The sequence below is a fragment of the Urocampus carinirostris genome, chromosome 18, assembly GCF_059441175.1.
Source record: "Urocampus carinirostris isolate Australia breed hairy pipefish chromosome 18, RoL_Ucar_1.0, whole genome shotgun sequence".
Classification (NCBI taxonomy): Eukaryota; Metazoa; Chordata; class Actinopteri; order Syngnathiformes; family Syngnathidae; genus Urocampus; species Urocampus carinirostris.
In genome coordinates, this window is record NC_142366.1 from 9,302,071 (window position 1) to 9,317,231 (window position 15,161).

General features: G+C 40.5%; 1 protein-coding gene across 1 annotated transcript in view; it reads left to right on the forward strand.

The window, feature by feature from the left end:
• Positions 1-15,161, forward strand: part of tmem108 (transmembrane protein 108) — a 37,519-nt gene that overhangs the window by 18,638 nt on the left and 3,720 nt on the right. Inside the window, exons 3-6 of the mRNA XM_088322773.1 lie at positions 4,056-4,145; positions 9,064-9,272; positions 12,158-12,485; positions 14,244-14,395. Of these exons, the coding sequence (XP_088178899.1) occupies positions 4,100-4,145; positions 9,064-9,272; positions 12,158-12,485; positions 14,244-14,395 (735 nt within the window). The 5' untranslated portion in view covers positions 4,056-4,099. The remainder of the gene's footprint in view (positions 1-4,055; positions 4,146-9,063; positions 9,273-12,157; positions 12,486-14,243; positions 14,396-15,161) is intronic.

Genomic DNA, 15,161 nt, shown 5'->3' on the forward strand with positions numbered 1-15,161 from the left:
CTGTTATCGCACAGATTTGTAACATACCTGGAAACCGTTGCCGTGGAGACACAACGGACAACAATATGCCGGCGATTGTACTCAGAGGGACCGAAATAGACCGATCGGAAAGAAGTCATCCATTAAAGTGCGACCAAAACAGGAAGTGGAAGAAACAATGTCCTGGAAGGTTTGCCTGAGAGCGCTGTGGTCCGATGATTTGAAAAAAAAATTGTGATCATAATCATTTGTAAATCAAATTCCGACTTGAAGGTGGTGTATGTAACTTTCAAAATATTCCACTTGCTGAGGCCATCTTTTGGCTGAAAGCATCATTGCAGCTCCTTGTGTTGCACGGTGGAAGTATGTGAAATTCCTAGACGCACTCAAATAATCTTATCATTTATCATCATTTTTGGGGTTTGGGTTGACATTTGGACTGTATTTGAAACAGTCCTTTTCTTGCTTTCACCATTTTCATCCTACGATCAAAGAAAACCACAACCAGGCGCGTAATATCACACTGTACCACTCACCCCCCCGGCCTCCTTCCCTTCAGCGTAACGTGCTTTGTGGCTGGAACACAGATGATAAAGGTAGGAAAAAAGCAGATAGTCGCGGTGGAATACAAATGTATAAAGGCTCTTCGAACTCAGTGGGGCATTGTTAACACATAATAGAGAAATCATTTTATTTTAAACTTTTTAAGGGTACCTCAAACTACGCACCCCACCCTTAGAAAGACAGTGTTTAATGCAGGGGTGTCAAACTTATTTTAACTCTGGGGCCACACGATAGAACAAACATTCTGTCGGGGGCCGGACTTGTAGATTAAAGAGAAAGAAAAAGAGAGATAAAGAAATAAGAGAAAGAGGGAGGTAAAAGGAGAGAGAGCGAGACAAAGAAAAAAAAAGGGAGAGAGGGAGAGAGTGTGAGAAAGAAAAGAGATAAAAAGAGAAGTTGTGAGAAAGGGGGAAAGAAATGGAGAGGAAGAAAGAAAACCAAAGAGAAATAGAAATAGAGAAAAGAGAAAAGAAAGCACAAAAGGTAGGAAGAGAGAAAGAGAAAAGAGAGAAAAGGAAAAAAAGAGGTTAGAGCAAAAGAAGTTAAAAAGACACAGAGAGAGAAAGAGACAAGTTATTTTACCTTTCAGAAGCCCTAAACACATTGTTATTACAAATATAAACTGCACTCATTTTGCTGCATTTTGAACACCTAATACACATTGTCTATGTATCATTCATGAAAAATGTGTCATTTCTGTTCATAGCAGAAGATCAAATTAAAAACGGATCGTGCTGAAATCTTTGCATCGTTGCTAACCTTACTAACTCTTACTACTGACATGTAGTCAGCCATTTTATGTGCCTGTTGCCGAGCGAGAAGAGACGTTTTCGGATGTTGAGGTGAGGACGGCAGGACAAGGACGTTATTTACGATCGAGAAGACGGCGGCGGCGGTCTGTGAGCGCATCCTAATATTTGCCCTTTAGCGCTCATTCGTTGCCGGCGACCTTTCCCATCAAATTTCTCAAAATTTGGCACTTCCTGTGCTGTTTGTGCTCACAGCACAAAGTCTCTAGGACATTTTGTCTTTGGGACACAAAAAAAGTGTTTGGGCCGAATCACAGGGGTCAAGTCGGCAAGTGTGGCGAGTGGCAATGCAAGATGGCCGCCAGTGACGCTAAATTCTAGTCGACTGTGTTTGTTGTAAAGTAAGGGTGTGCGAATTCATCCAAATATTGATGTTATCGGTACTGATCAATGGAGGTCATCAGATTATCGGGCGGGACGATTATCAACATCTATATTTGGGAATTTGGCGGATATTGGTATCAGCCTTTTCATTCAATCAACAGGCCAAAATCTAGGCTCAGATGCAGCCGAGCCTCTCTCTCCTTCTCTTCCTTCCCTCTGTCTCGGACGCTATCGGCCCCGCACCTTCTGATTGAATAAGCGACTGAAGAATAACGTTCGATCGGAATAAACAGCGGCAGTCCCGCTAACTCCTGAGTCCTGACATGCCTGTAAATCAAAACCGCTGATAATATAGAGATTTTTAATTTGTAACAGCAAATGAATAGGGGCTCCAAATATCAGTTTTCGGCCTCCTCTTAATACTAACATTCGATATCAGCCCTAAACCAATCTATTAGGTTATGCCTGAGTTGTGACTGACAGCCACTCTATTAGCACCTCTCTCTACCTTTCCCGATGCTGCATCCTGCCTGCCAAGCAAAAGAGAGGGCCAAATCTGTACATGCACCCCTACCAGAAGCTAAAAATGACAGAGGCAAAGGCAAAAAGGTTTTGTAGCGCAGTCTGGACATTTTTTTTATCTACAGAAAAGGACAATTCCAAGTGTAATTTGTGTGGTAAATTAGACTGCTACTGTGGCAACAACACACATTCACATAACCACATGAAAAAAGTCACTCCTAATGTAAAGGCCACTGCTGCAGATGTGCCCAATGAGGTGATTGGTCAGCACTTATGTTAAAGAAGGTGGGGGGATGCTGACGCCCTTAGTGGCCCGCTAATCTGTTTATAATGGCCGCCCACACATGCAGTGTTTCAGCATGAAGCAACGCAAGTTGCTAGTAGCAGTTGCTCTTGTTTTTAGTTTGGGTGGGTGATGCTTGGTATGGAGCCGACCCAATGCCCCCTTGTAAATGGCTAAACTGTATATAATGGCCACACACATATGCAGTGATTCAGCACGAAACAATCGTGCACGTTTACTGCACTAAACAAAGCAAGATGTGTGTGTTTGTGTGCGATCGTGTTTGTCATCCCACTCACAAACGCTTGGCACGAGTGCAAAGCATTTCACCAATTTCAGAGAGTCTTCCCCCTTACTGATATTTTCTATTGAAACTGTAAACATGGCGAAAAGCAAGGGCAAAAGAAAAACAATGTACTGTATATTAAAATCAAAGGTGAAAAGACAAACCTTTTGTGCACAAGGTAGCAAAAATTGGAATAATAGTCGTAAAAAAATATGTAATTTCAAATAGAATGATTTTTATGTTATACGTGTAGATCAATAAGGGGTGGGGTCCCATTTTAGCCTGCGGCGACATTGTAGGGAGTATATTCTCACAAAGGCCAGACTATTAAATGAATGGCATTAAAGTGTGCATTAGCTGGAGTCTTTTTGGAGGCTTAATATTAAATTATGATTCAGGGATGTGAGATTTGATAAATAAATAAGTATATATAGATAAAACAATTATTGGGGGTATTTTTTCTTTAATATTTTGTTTTCCTTTACCAAGATTGAATCTCTTGTAGTTTTTATCAACTGTGCATTTAAAAAAAACAGTAGAATATATTTACACTAGAGTTTATTTAACTCGGGAAAACCCATACGGACCGAAAAGTGACAAAATAGTAGACAAACACTAATTTAAAAGATTGACAATATTGATTTAAAAGTCTTTTTGCCTTTCATTTTTATTTTTTAATGAAAATGTTTAAATGCATACTGTTACTTCACTGTTACGTTTCATTTCTATTATATGAAGGAGTTAAGGCTTCTTTAAATTTCTCCTGCTCTGGGAGATCCACTTCCGCTTTCCGATCACGCTCCAATCCCGTGAGCGGCTTGCTTCCGTCGTCCAGCGAGCACCGGATCGCTGGCGTTTGTTTTCCTCTATTTATCAATAAACTTGTGAGGAAACGTGACGCATTTGGGTCCTCCTCCTGTTCTGGTTCTGACACATGTGGTGTAGATCTTTTATGTATTCCGGAAAATACTAAAGAAGAAAAACTGAAGCAACACTTTCAAAAATGAAGTAAACAAGGTTTTTTTCCCCTGCTTACTCATATGATCCCTTTTGAAGACATTTTCTGGAGGCGGGGTTGCTATGGCGACAGTGGATGCAGGCAAGCTCGTGCCCCGCTCCATCCTCCTCCCGTCCTGACAAATTTTCGTCCATAAACATGGCGACTTCCCGGTGGTGACATTTAATGGGCGCCTCTCGTTCGTTACTAGGCAAAGCGCCGTTTCTAGCGCTCGTCTCTTTTCTTCCCTGCCGCAACTTACCGGTGCTGTTTTCTTTTTTTCTTCTTCAGGGAAGCATGAGCAGTGCGGAAGAGGACTCGGCTCACAGCGTAGTATGAAGACGGGCCGCCCGCTGACGCCACTGCGCTGCCAGCTGCTGAGTGAGTGATGGGGTGATATAGAGAACCAATCTTGAGAAATGTAGAAACAAAGAAATACATACAATTATATGCCTTACAGATAAATCAACATATGAATAAAACACGCCATGCCAAAATGTAAGGGAAATGCAATATTTCTTATATTTCTGGGTTACGTCGTTTATTTTTTCATTTATTTATATCAGTATTTATGTATTTATTTTTTGGTGTATTTTGACATCGGGTTTTTTTTGTGTATTTTGTAGAAAGAATATTTTATTCAAATAAGAAGGAGGGTCAAACTGGCTGAGCTTTTTACCGATTGGTTAATCGGTGTAGTCACTAATCAACCAATAGGTGGAAAGCTCAGCCAGTTTGACCCTCCCCTTTTTTGAATAACATTTTATTGTGACCACGTACAGTACAAAATATACATAAAGATAAATATATGACAAAATGCACTTCAAACTACATAACAAAATACAAGAGAAAATAAATGACATCACAAATGTCAAAATAAACGACAAAGTAAATGACAAAATTCGGAAAGGACAAATCATGAAAAAATGAACAAATTACAAAATAAATGACAAAAAAGTGCCAAAATACACAACAAATTATTAACAAAATATACGACACAATAAACATGATAAAATGCACTTCAAACTACAACAAAAAGACACGACAAAATAACAGAACTTACATGTCAAAATAAAAACCAAAATAAACAATAAAATACATGACAAAATACATGACCAGATGACTGACAAAATAAATGCATTTATGAAATTATTGGTGGGGTTGCTTCTTTCTGAATATTGAGTACATTGTATAATTGTATGAGTGAAAATATTGAATATTGTGTTTTTATTATCTATTTTTTCTTTGTGACAGGGAGAAAAATAAAACCATGTACTATTGTCTTTTATGTTGATGGTTTTGTCTTTCAATTAAAAAAATTAATAAATTACAAAATCAGTTTAAAAAAAGTGAAAAAATACACGACAAAATGAACGTCAAGATAAATGACAATGCATACACTTTTGAATAAATTGCATTAAAGTCATTTTCAGGGTGTCACAAAATATGTATACACACTTTGACTTTAAATGGCCAATAGATTTTTTTTATTTCAAATTTTGTTTTAGAAAAAGAATGATGGATAATAAGTCCATTATCCATCATTCTTATGCTTGGCCCACCCAGTATTTAAGTATTACAAGATTTATTTCTATGGCATATATTTGAAGCTACTTATTTATTCCTTTATTTCTACATATGGCATGATCGTTCCTCCAAAATGGTACACTTGTGCAGTCCAAACAAGGCAAAAATCTTCAGTGGCCACTTTGGACATTTTGTGTCCGCTTGTTTCCGGAATGTTGGGCACTTCCTGTTTAATGGCGCCACTTCCTGTTTGCGGACTGTCCTCGATAAATGCGATCTTTTGTTTGTTAGCTTTCTGTGCCGCTTCAAACACGTTCAGGCGGCAATTAGCAAGGCATTCCGTCCACAGGAAGTGCTTCACTTTTTATCTGTGTGCCCACATCTGCTTGGTTGGCGCCGCCCAAGCAGGAACGTCCACAGGATGGAGGACATTTGACATGAAAAACGTTTTTATTTTTGACAGTGTTACATTTGGGACAGACTGTTTGCTTCCAAAAGGCTCACTCTGCCTCCACGGCTCTAGGTGGCAGCATTTAAAGATTTGGCCCTAGAAAAAAATGTGTCCCTTTCCCTGTCCCATCCAAATAGTAAAGAATAATGTAGTGTATGTGTTTGCAACAAGATTAGACACGCCACACCAGGAAAAACAACATAAACCTGTAATAAAGGCTGAATAGAGAAACAGTTGATGTAATTAATTTTTGGATAAATAGGCAAATATGGGGCAGCACGGCGGCGCAGTGGTTAGCGCGTGTGCGGCACAGTTCTGAGGTCGTGGGAACCTCCTGCGTGGGTTCAAATCCAGCTCCCGGCCTTACTGTGCGGAGTTTGTATGTTCTCCCCGTGCTTGCGTGGGTTTCCTCCGGGCACTCCGGTTTCCTCCCACATTCCAAAGACATGCATTTCAGGTGAATTGGCCGGTCCAAATTGTCCCTAGGTGTGACTGAGCGAGTGAGTTGTCTGTCCCCGTGTGCCCTGTGATTGACCGGCAACCAGTTCAGGATGTCCCCTGCCCACTGCCCGATGATTGCTGGGATGGGCTCCAGCACCCCCGCGACCCTATTGAGGATAAGCGGTGCAGCTGATGAGATGAGATGAGATAGGCAAATATGTCAGCAAAGTTCGATTTTATTCAAATAGGAATTCCTACCTGATTACATTTTCCATTCTGAAACAATAGAATTGAATCGTCCTCATTGTCATTGATTTCAATATAGTGAATATTGTATGCAACACGATTAGACATGAAACTCCCAGATAAACATGTAATAAAGACTTTAAAGAGGCAGTGTGTGATATTTAGTGCCCCCTAGTGGTACAAAAAACTTTCATCCATTAAAAAAACATTGAGATGATTATTAGGCAAAAATACATGAACTATCATACTAATGTGTCACTGGCCCTCCCTCGTACCAGACAACACTGTTCCATCTAGTAGTCGAATATTACACAATAGGGCCTCAAAGAGAAATATATGATAGGACTATCAGGATAAATAGTCTGCCCTGCGACTTGCTGGCAACCAGTCCAGGGTGTCCCCTGCCCACTGCCTGAAGACAGCTGGGATGGGCTCCAGCCACCCCGCGACCCTACTGAGCATAAGCGGTGCAGATATTGGATGGATAAATAGCCAAAAATTTTATAACATAATACTTAGAGACTGGGCAGCACGGCGGCGCAGTGGATAGCGCGTGTGCGGCACAGTTCATGTCTTGGGAACTTCCTGCGTGGGTTCAAATCCAGCTCCAGACTTCCTGTGCGGAGTTTGTATGTTCTCCCCGTGCTTGCGTGGGTTTCCTCCGGGCACTCCGGTTTCCTCCCACATTCCAAAAACATGCATTTCAGGTGAATTGGCCGGTCCAAATTGTCCCTAGGTATGAATGAGCGAGTGAGTTGTCTGTCCCCGTGTGTCCTGCGATTGGCTGGCAACCAGTTCAGGGTGTCCCCTGCCCACTGCCCGATGATTGCTGGGATGGGCTCCAGCACCCCTGCGACCCTACTGAGGATAAGCAGTGTAGCTAATGAGGTGAGACTTAGAGACTGGTCTAAGTTATAATGATAGCCTCATGAAAAAAAGAGTGCATTGTAACAATAGTGCAATAAAATCAGTGGAATACCACTCAGCAGCTACACAAACTCCTAAATAAGACACAAGTTGTCTTTTTTTTCAGTATTTAAGATTCAAGACTGACAATATTGTCATTGACAAAAGCCCTGGTGTCCAATTTGTAGAAAAATACATTTAAAACAGCACTTCATTGGCTGAATACATTTAAAACAGCACAATAAAATATGTATACACATTAAGGGTCAGACTGTGTATGTGTATTCTGTTTCACACACTTGTTTAGTGTCGTGATGGCCCTGGGGAAAGAAAATGTCTCTGAGCCTGTTTGTCTATATTTAAAGGACCTGTAGCGCCTACTAGAGGTCGTGGCCAGGGTGAGAAGATTCCTGTATAATATTCATAGCCCTGTGGGAAAGAAGGTCTTGATTGATAATGACATATTCTGCCTTGAAACATTTTCAGATTGCAGATTAAAGAAGTGTCAAATGTCATGTTTAAAGATAAGAATCCCAGGGCAAACACAAAAATTTCAATTGTAATCCCGTTAGTTCTTCTACTCCAAAATCACTTTTTCAATTATTGTCCAAACGAATCATCACAAGTTATCATGTCTTTTTTCAAAAGTGTGATCAATACTATTGATTGGCTGACACCTTTTTTGTGGGCGGCATCTCAAATTGATCCTCAATCGATTTTCTTTTGTTGCAACTGTTATCCTCTAGGGGGCGCCAAGTCGACCTCCTCCGTCACGTTTGTAACATTCCAAGAGGAAATCTATTTTGTTTAATATCACATCGAACCCTATTCAAATAGATTACAACTGTTATTTCATAATGATATCATTATTTTGGGTCAATGGTATTTTCAAATTAGTCTTCTGCTGTTCCAGTCAAGTAAATAGAACTTGATGATCCACAGAAATAACTATTTTATATTGAAGGATTTCTGCTAAAACTTAAAATAAATGTGTATTTAAAAAGGTACAGGTCATTGCATAAGTGTTTAAGAATATATATTATTTTATCTCGCGTATGCGGCACCGTTCTGAGGACATGGGTTGAAATCCAGCTACCAACCTTCCTGTGTGGAGTTTGCATGTTCTCCTCGTGCTTGTGTGGGTTTCCTCCGGGCACTCCGGTTTCCTCCACATTCCAAAGACATGCATGGCAGGTTTATTGGCCGGTCCCAAATTGTCCCTAGGTGTGAATGAGCGAGCGAATTGTCTGTCCCTGTGTGCCCTGCGACTGGCTGGCAACCAGCTGGGATGGGCTCCAGCACCCCCGCGACCCTACTGAGGATAAGCGGTGCAGATAATGGATGGATGGATGGATTATTTTATCTTGCTGGATTCTTGCTTAAAAAAAAGTAATACTGTATTTTCTGGACTATAAGGGGCACCTAAAAAACTAAAAAAATATTTGTTTCTATTTTTAGATACCCTAACTGGATAAATGTTTAAAAACAATATATTTTTTGTTTTATTTTGTTTTTATTTTTGTAGTTGTAAGATTGCAGTAAAATCTCTCTTTTTTTTAGTTGTGCCTCATAGTCAGGAAATATGGTATCTTAAAACTAGAAAAAATAAATTTGTATTATTTACTACCTCATTGTCCAGAAAATACAGAAACTATTTTTCTAAGCAAACTTTTCCTTGTAAAAATGTGCTATTATTTTGTAAGGAAGCCAGGATTTGTTTTCCTGCAGGTATGTTGGCCCTCCTGGCACTGCCAGTGGGACCGCTGGCATCATCGTCACCCGGGTTGGATCCCATCGCCACGGCGACCGCCAACCTCAGCACCGCTCGCCCGGATTGGACCCCAGAAAGTTCCGGCGCTGGCCAATTTTCATCCGACGATAACGCCGTACTCCAACCTACCCGGGCAACACACCTGCACAACATTACCTCCCAACAGGTACCGCTGCAACTAAACACTACTTCAACAGTCGACTAGTCACCAACTATTGATATAATTAGTCAAATAATTAGACAATTATTGGGTATTTTTTAACTTAGCATGGAGTTGATTTAACAATGCGGAAAATGCCAATAAAGACAAGAAAATTGGTAAAAATGAAAAATACATCTTTTTATTGAACAAACCAATGACATGAAATGCTCAGTTAGGACACATGAATCTGTGAATAAACCCTTGTCTATTTTTTAGGGACAGACAAATAAAAATCAAATTAAAATCAAGTCAAAGCCCAAGACACCCCACAGGAAATGGTGCCCCGAAGACCCTAGTGGTTAAGGGATACAACCAACCAACCAAGTCTCATGAGCAGCAGTAGAACAGTAAATAAACAAACACGGTGTGCATTTTGTGAAGTACATTCAATTTTCAACTGCAAAGTTTGTGACATACAATTCTTAACAGTTTGAAATGGAACACTTTGAACAAGTGACGTTTGTCGTTTTTAACATTTTAACCACTGATGTTAGTTCTTGAGACTGCATGAATTTCATTTCAAATAGGTTTGTCTGGCACAGTCTGGCATAATGCTCAAGCTCTCTTTTCTAAGAAAATATACGTGTGAACAATTTAAAATATATGTCATGGTTTGAACGTAAGTTGATTCTTACCGAGGCGAGTCAGACTCGTTCAAATGAAAATGGTCTGCATTTATATAGCGCTTTTCAAGTCAATGAAGACCTCCCAAAGCGCTTTACAATGTCCTTCACATTTTTCCCTTTTTCACGCTAAGAAACTAACCGATAGCAGCGTCAGCCATGCAAGGCAACTACCTGCTATCGGGGGGATTAGGGATTCAGTGTCTTGCCCAAGGACACTTCGACATATAACACGGAGGACTTAGGAATCGAACCTGCGTCCTCTTGATCCGCAGATGAGCGCTATACCTCCTGAGCCAATGCCGCAACTGTCTGATGTAATTCTCTATACAACTGCCACTTTGAATATAGACATATGTATTGTATATAATTAACATAATGTTTTTTAACATTTTTCCCATTTGCACATTTTCCCTTTTTAATTTGTTCTGCTTGCAAAGAAAGGAACCAATTTTGTTAAACTTGTATAATGACAATAAAGGCCATTCATTCTTCATTTAAATGTTGATGCATCACCAAGCTACTGCCATGATACGCAACGTCTGTTAAGCTTTGAATGTAGTCTTTCTATACAGGGTTCGTACACCTTTTTCATGGCTAAATTCAAGCTCTTTTTAAGCACTCTCAAGGCCAATTTTCCAATTTCTCCAGTACAATTAAAAGAGGTTACCTGGTGTGAATCAATCCATAGCCCTGTTGTTTGAGGTGACCGAGTGCTGCCTGTAGGAAAAATCATCAGAAAAGTTCATCAGTCTTAAGCCGAACATTAAACCAGCAGCTGAATGGGGCATAGAGAATAAAACGGAGTTTCTTTGCGCCATTTCTTCAGTGTTTGCTGTTGTCTCTGTTTGGTTCATGTATCAAATGTTCTTGTTATTTGTATCATGGATGTGACTCGATGACATCAAACTGTGGAGGTATTGGTTGCTTTAGGCCAGTTTAATACGAAGCTTACATTTTCAATTGCAGGAAGTTCTTCCCTTCACAATTTACCACTGGGAAACATTACCTTCATTTTTTACACAGCCCATAATAAACGTCCATAAATGATACATAATCCTTGCACGGAAACACATTCCGTAGTGCCCTGCTTAGGGGTAAAATGTAGCAAACCGTTAGCAGAAAAATCATACGGTAGTTAAGCTACAAGTAGTTATCTTCGTGAGTTACCTTTCATATGATTGGAAAGAGCCGACTCTCCCATTGTAAAGAGTTGGATCTCTTTCTTGCACCCTTTTCAGCATGCTGAGAATCGATTTGTTCTACGTTTTGACCAGGGTTTGCATTTTCTGTTTTCAAGCACTCTATTAAAACAATAGCCTCCCATCATGTCCTGATGCACCTGTCCTAATGCACCTGTAGGGAGCAAAGATGCTTCGCCGTCATTTTTAAACCGATTTTATTCATCTCATCTCATCAGCTGCACCGCTTATCCTCAGTAGGGTCGCGGGGGTGCTGGAGCCCATCCCAGCAATCATCGGGCAGTGGGCAGGGGACACCCTGAACTGGTTGCCAGCCAATCGCAAGGCACACAGGGACAGACAACTCACTCGCTCAGTCACACCTAGGGACAATTTGGACCGGCCAATTACCGATTTTATTATTATATTATATTATATATTTCTCTGTTTAATAAGAGCTCTGTCGACTAAGACTGCTGAGAAACAATGTAAGAATTCCAAGCATTTTCAAGCAATTCACACAAAATTTAAGCATTTTCTTTAAAAGACATTAAAATTCAGAAATTTTCCTGGATTTCAAGCACCCCTACCAACCCTGTTTTATAGGTCGTATCCAGGCCAAAATGCTCCCAAAGTTTTGCTACTTATAATAATAATAATAATTATAATAATAATAATAATTTCCTTTGTATTGTCATTCTTTGTTAGAACGAAATGTCGATACACCTGACCCGTTGTAGCGAGCCGATGCAGCCGCAGCCAACAGAGGGCGCCGCCATTTTACCAATGTTATAAGTCTTAGGTATGACTCGGCCGAGGCGCGAACCAGCTTGTACTTGATGTTGATGCTGTGTTTTCTGTATGTTACTGCTCAAGACAGAGAAGCTATTGCGCTTGGATAATTCTCAGCAGAGATTATATTCATGTGGAGATGCCTCACTCTGTTGGGAAAACCTGTCTTGCGACAATAGTCAACAATGGAATTCAATGTGGACTATTTCTGTTCTTGATTTTTGTGGACTAACGTTTGCTGCCCTATTGGCAGGTGCTCGCTGGCACCAGCGAGTTGCCGGGAAACGGAAGCTCTTCTGTAACTTCGCTCCCGCCCGTCACGAGCGATGACGGTAAAAGCAGATGGTCGCCAACGCCGGGTCCTCGACTCAACGTTACGGGCGTCGGCGTCAATGCGTCGTTGTGGACGGATGGCGGCGGCAGCTTTCTGAACAGGCAAGAGCCGGCCACCACGGAGGACCCCTGGGGGCCCGCCAACAGTTCGGGGCCCGGCCTGGACTCGGCACGCCTCGCCGTCTGTCTAAGCCGCGTAGACGTGGTGTGGATGGTGCTGGCCATCAGCGTGCCCGTCTCCACTTGCTGTAAGCCGCTACTTTTGCTTCAAATATGGGAAAAAAAAATCCATCAAAATTAATTTGTAAATCACGTTTCAGCCAATGAAGTGCTGTATAGAAATTTCCCTCCCTAGTACCTGAAACACTAAATACACAGACACAAAAAATAAAATAAAAACAAAATAAATAAGTGCTTGCTAATGTCCGCCATTTCTGTATGTGAATGATGATCCATGTGGCGATAAATTCAATTTGAAATTAAAAATCCTTCTATGGGACACTCAAAAAACAGAATTTACTCAGCATTTGAATGAAGTCATTTAGTCTTTTTTTCACTTTTTTCAAAAATATTCTTCCTAATGTGGTTAACTGTACATGATTATTTTTTACATTGAAAATTAAAATCACTCCGTAAAGTGTGGTTGGGACTTCCACAGATGCCAGAATGTGTCAATTGTGCTTTTTGTTTTAGAGAAATTGAGGGTGTATGTTCAAAAAATTTCAAAAAGAATTGTTATTTGCTTCAAGAGACATTGTGTGTTATTTAGTGCCTCTTCTGGTAAAACGAAAAACTTCATTCATTAAAAAAAATGTTTTGAGTTAAATAATAAGCAAAAATACATGAACTATCATACAAACCAGCATTTTTTAAATACTCGTAGGGCAAACAAATGTGTATTTATCCGACATTACCTGAGGCTCATCTAAAAGCAACTGACATGGTGATTATTTTGCTATGGGTACCCTCAAAAAACAAAAACAAAACGGTGAAAGGAAATAACAGAAAAAAATGTTGCAGTATGGATAATTTTACTCTCCATTGTTTATAATCTTTCTTGTGCTTGGTAGCTGTTGTTTTTGGTTGCACTACACAACACAGCGACATCTAGTTGCCAAATCCTGCACACTGTCTCTTCAAGATTGGACGATTTCCACCCATAAAGGTTGGGCAAAAAAATGAAAGGAAAAATGATGTTGGTCACCCTGAATCTCTATAGTTTGTTATCTTCTTTGTGCATTCTAGCACTCATTTTTGGTTGCACTACACATTACAACGGCATCTAGTGGTCATATGTTATACGGTGTTTCTTTAATTTTGGGTTAACATCATTATTACTGCCCCGCAACCACGGTGAGGATAGGCCGCGCTAAAAATGGATGGATAAATTATTATTATTATTGGGTTTGGTATCATTTATGTTCTTAGTGGATCATTAATTCATCAAAAAATGCATTGGTATCGGCCTAACCACCCTTTTTTTGCAGTATACCAATATGCAGGTCAAAGGACCCATCCATCCATTATCTGCACCGCTTATCCTCAGTAGGATCACGGGGATGCTGGAGCCCATCCCAGCTATCTTCGGGCAGTGGGCAGGGGACACCCTGACCTGGTTGCCAACCAATTGCAGGGCACACAGAGACGGACAACTCACTCGCTCATTCACACCTAGGGACAATTTGGACCGGCCAATTAACCTGACATGCATGTTTTTGTAATGTGGGACGAAACCAGAGTGCCCTGAGGAAACCCACGCAAGCACGAGGAGAACATGCAAACTCCACACAGGAAGGTTGGATCTCATGACCTCAGAACTGTGCCGCACACGCGCTAACCACTGCACTGCCGTGCTGAGGTCAAAGTACTTCTGTCCCTATTTGACAATAGCCAAACATGGCTTCTTAACAGGCAGGCAAGCAACTTGAGATGTGCCCACAGCCCCCCCTAGTACCTCCTGTTTAAAAAGTGCCATTTATTTTGTTGTGCCTGGTGACTCTGTGCAGCTGTGCTGGTGACGCTGTGCTGCATGAGACGGCGAAAAAAGTCTTCTAGCCACGAGAACAACCTGAGCTACTGGAACAACGCCATCACTATGGACTACTTCAGCCGACACGCCGTCGACCTGCCCAGGGAGATCCACGCGCTGGACGGAGAGGTGACACATCTACTACCCACCACCTACATTCTAATCAATAATACGTATTCCTTCGCTCGATCGCCATTGACTTATCGCCTTTTCTGCTCATTCTTATCGCGTAGTGTGTTTTGCATTCTGATTGGCTAAACCAGGGGTCTCAAACTCACGTCCCAGGGAGCAATTGCGGCCCCCAGGATGATAGTTTGAGACCCCTGCCTTAATATGAAAGTTAAAAGGGACAGTATGTCTTATTTGCCCGCTAGATGTCGCAGTATTTTGTCATGCCACTGAAAACGAGTGCTTAAAGCACAACAGAAGAAGACAATATATGGAGACTCAAAGTGACCAAAACGCACTTGACTTTTAAAAAGAGAAACAAGAAAAGAAAAAACAAAACAAAAAAGAAATGAAAAAGAAAGAGACAAAAAGGGGAAAAGAAAAAAGAATCGAAAATTTAAAAAAAAGACAAAAAGTAAAACTCAAGTACAAGTGAAATAGAAAAATGAAAAACAAAAACAAAAGAGAGAAAGAAAAAGAGAGAGAAAATCGTACTATTATTTTGTCTATTATTTTTTAGGTTTTGGATTTTTTTCTCTTTAATTAAATTATTTTCTTTCTTACCTTCTTTCTTTTCTCCGTTTCCTTTTAGGCTGTCTAATGACCTACTTTTCTTTTTATTGCTGTTTTCCTTGTTTGCCTCTTTTCTTATTTCTCCCCATTTTTTATTCCTTTAAGGATCAAATCTGTTTCCCTTCTTTTTTTCTTTATTTGACACAGACTGGGT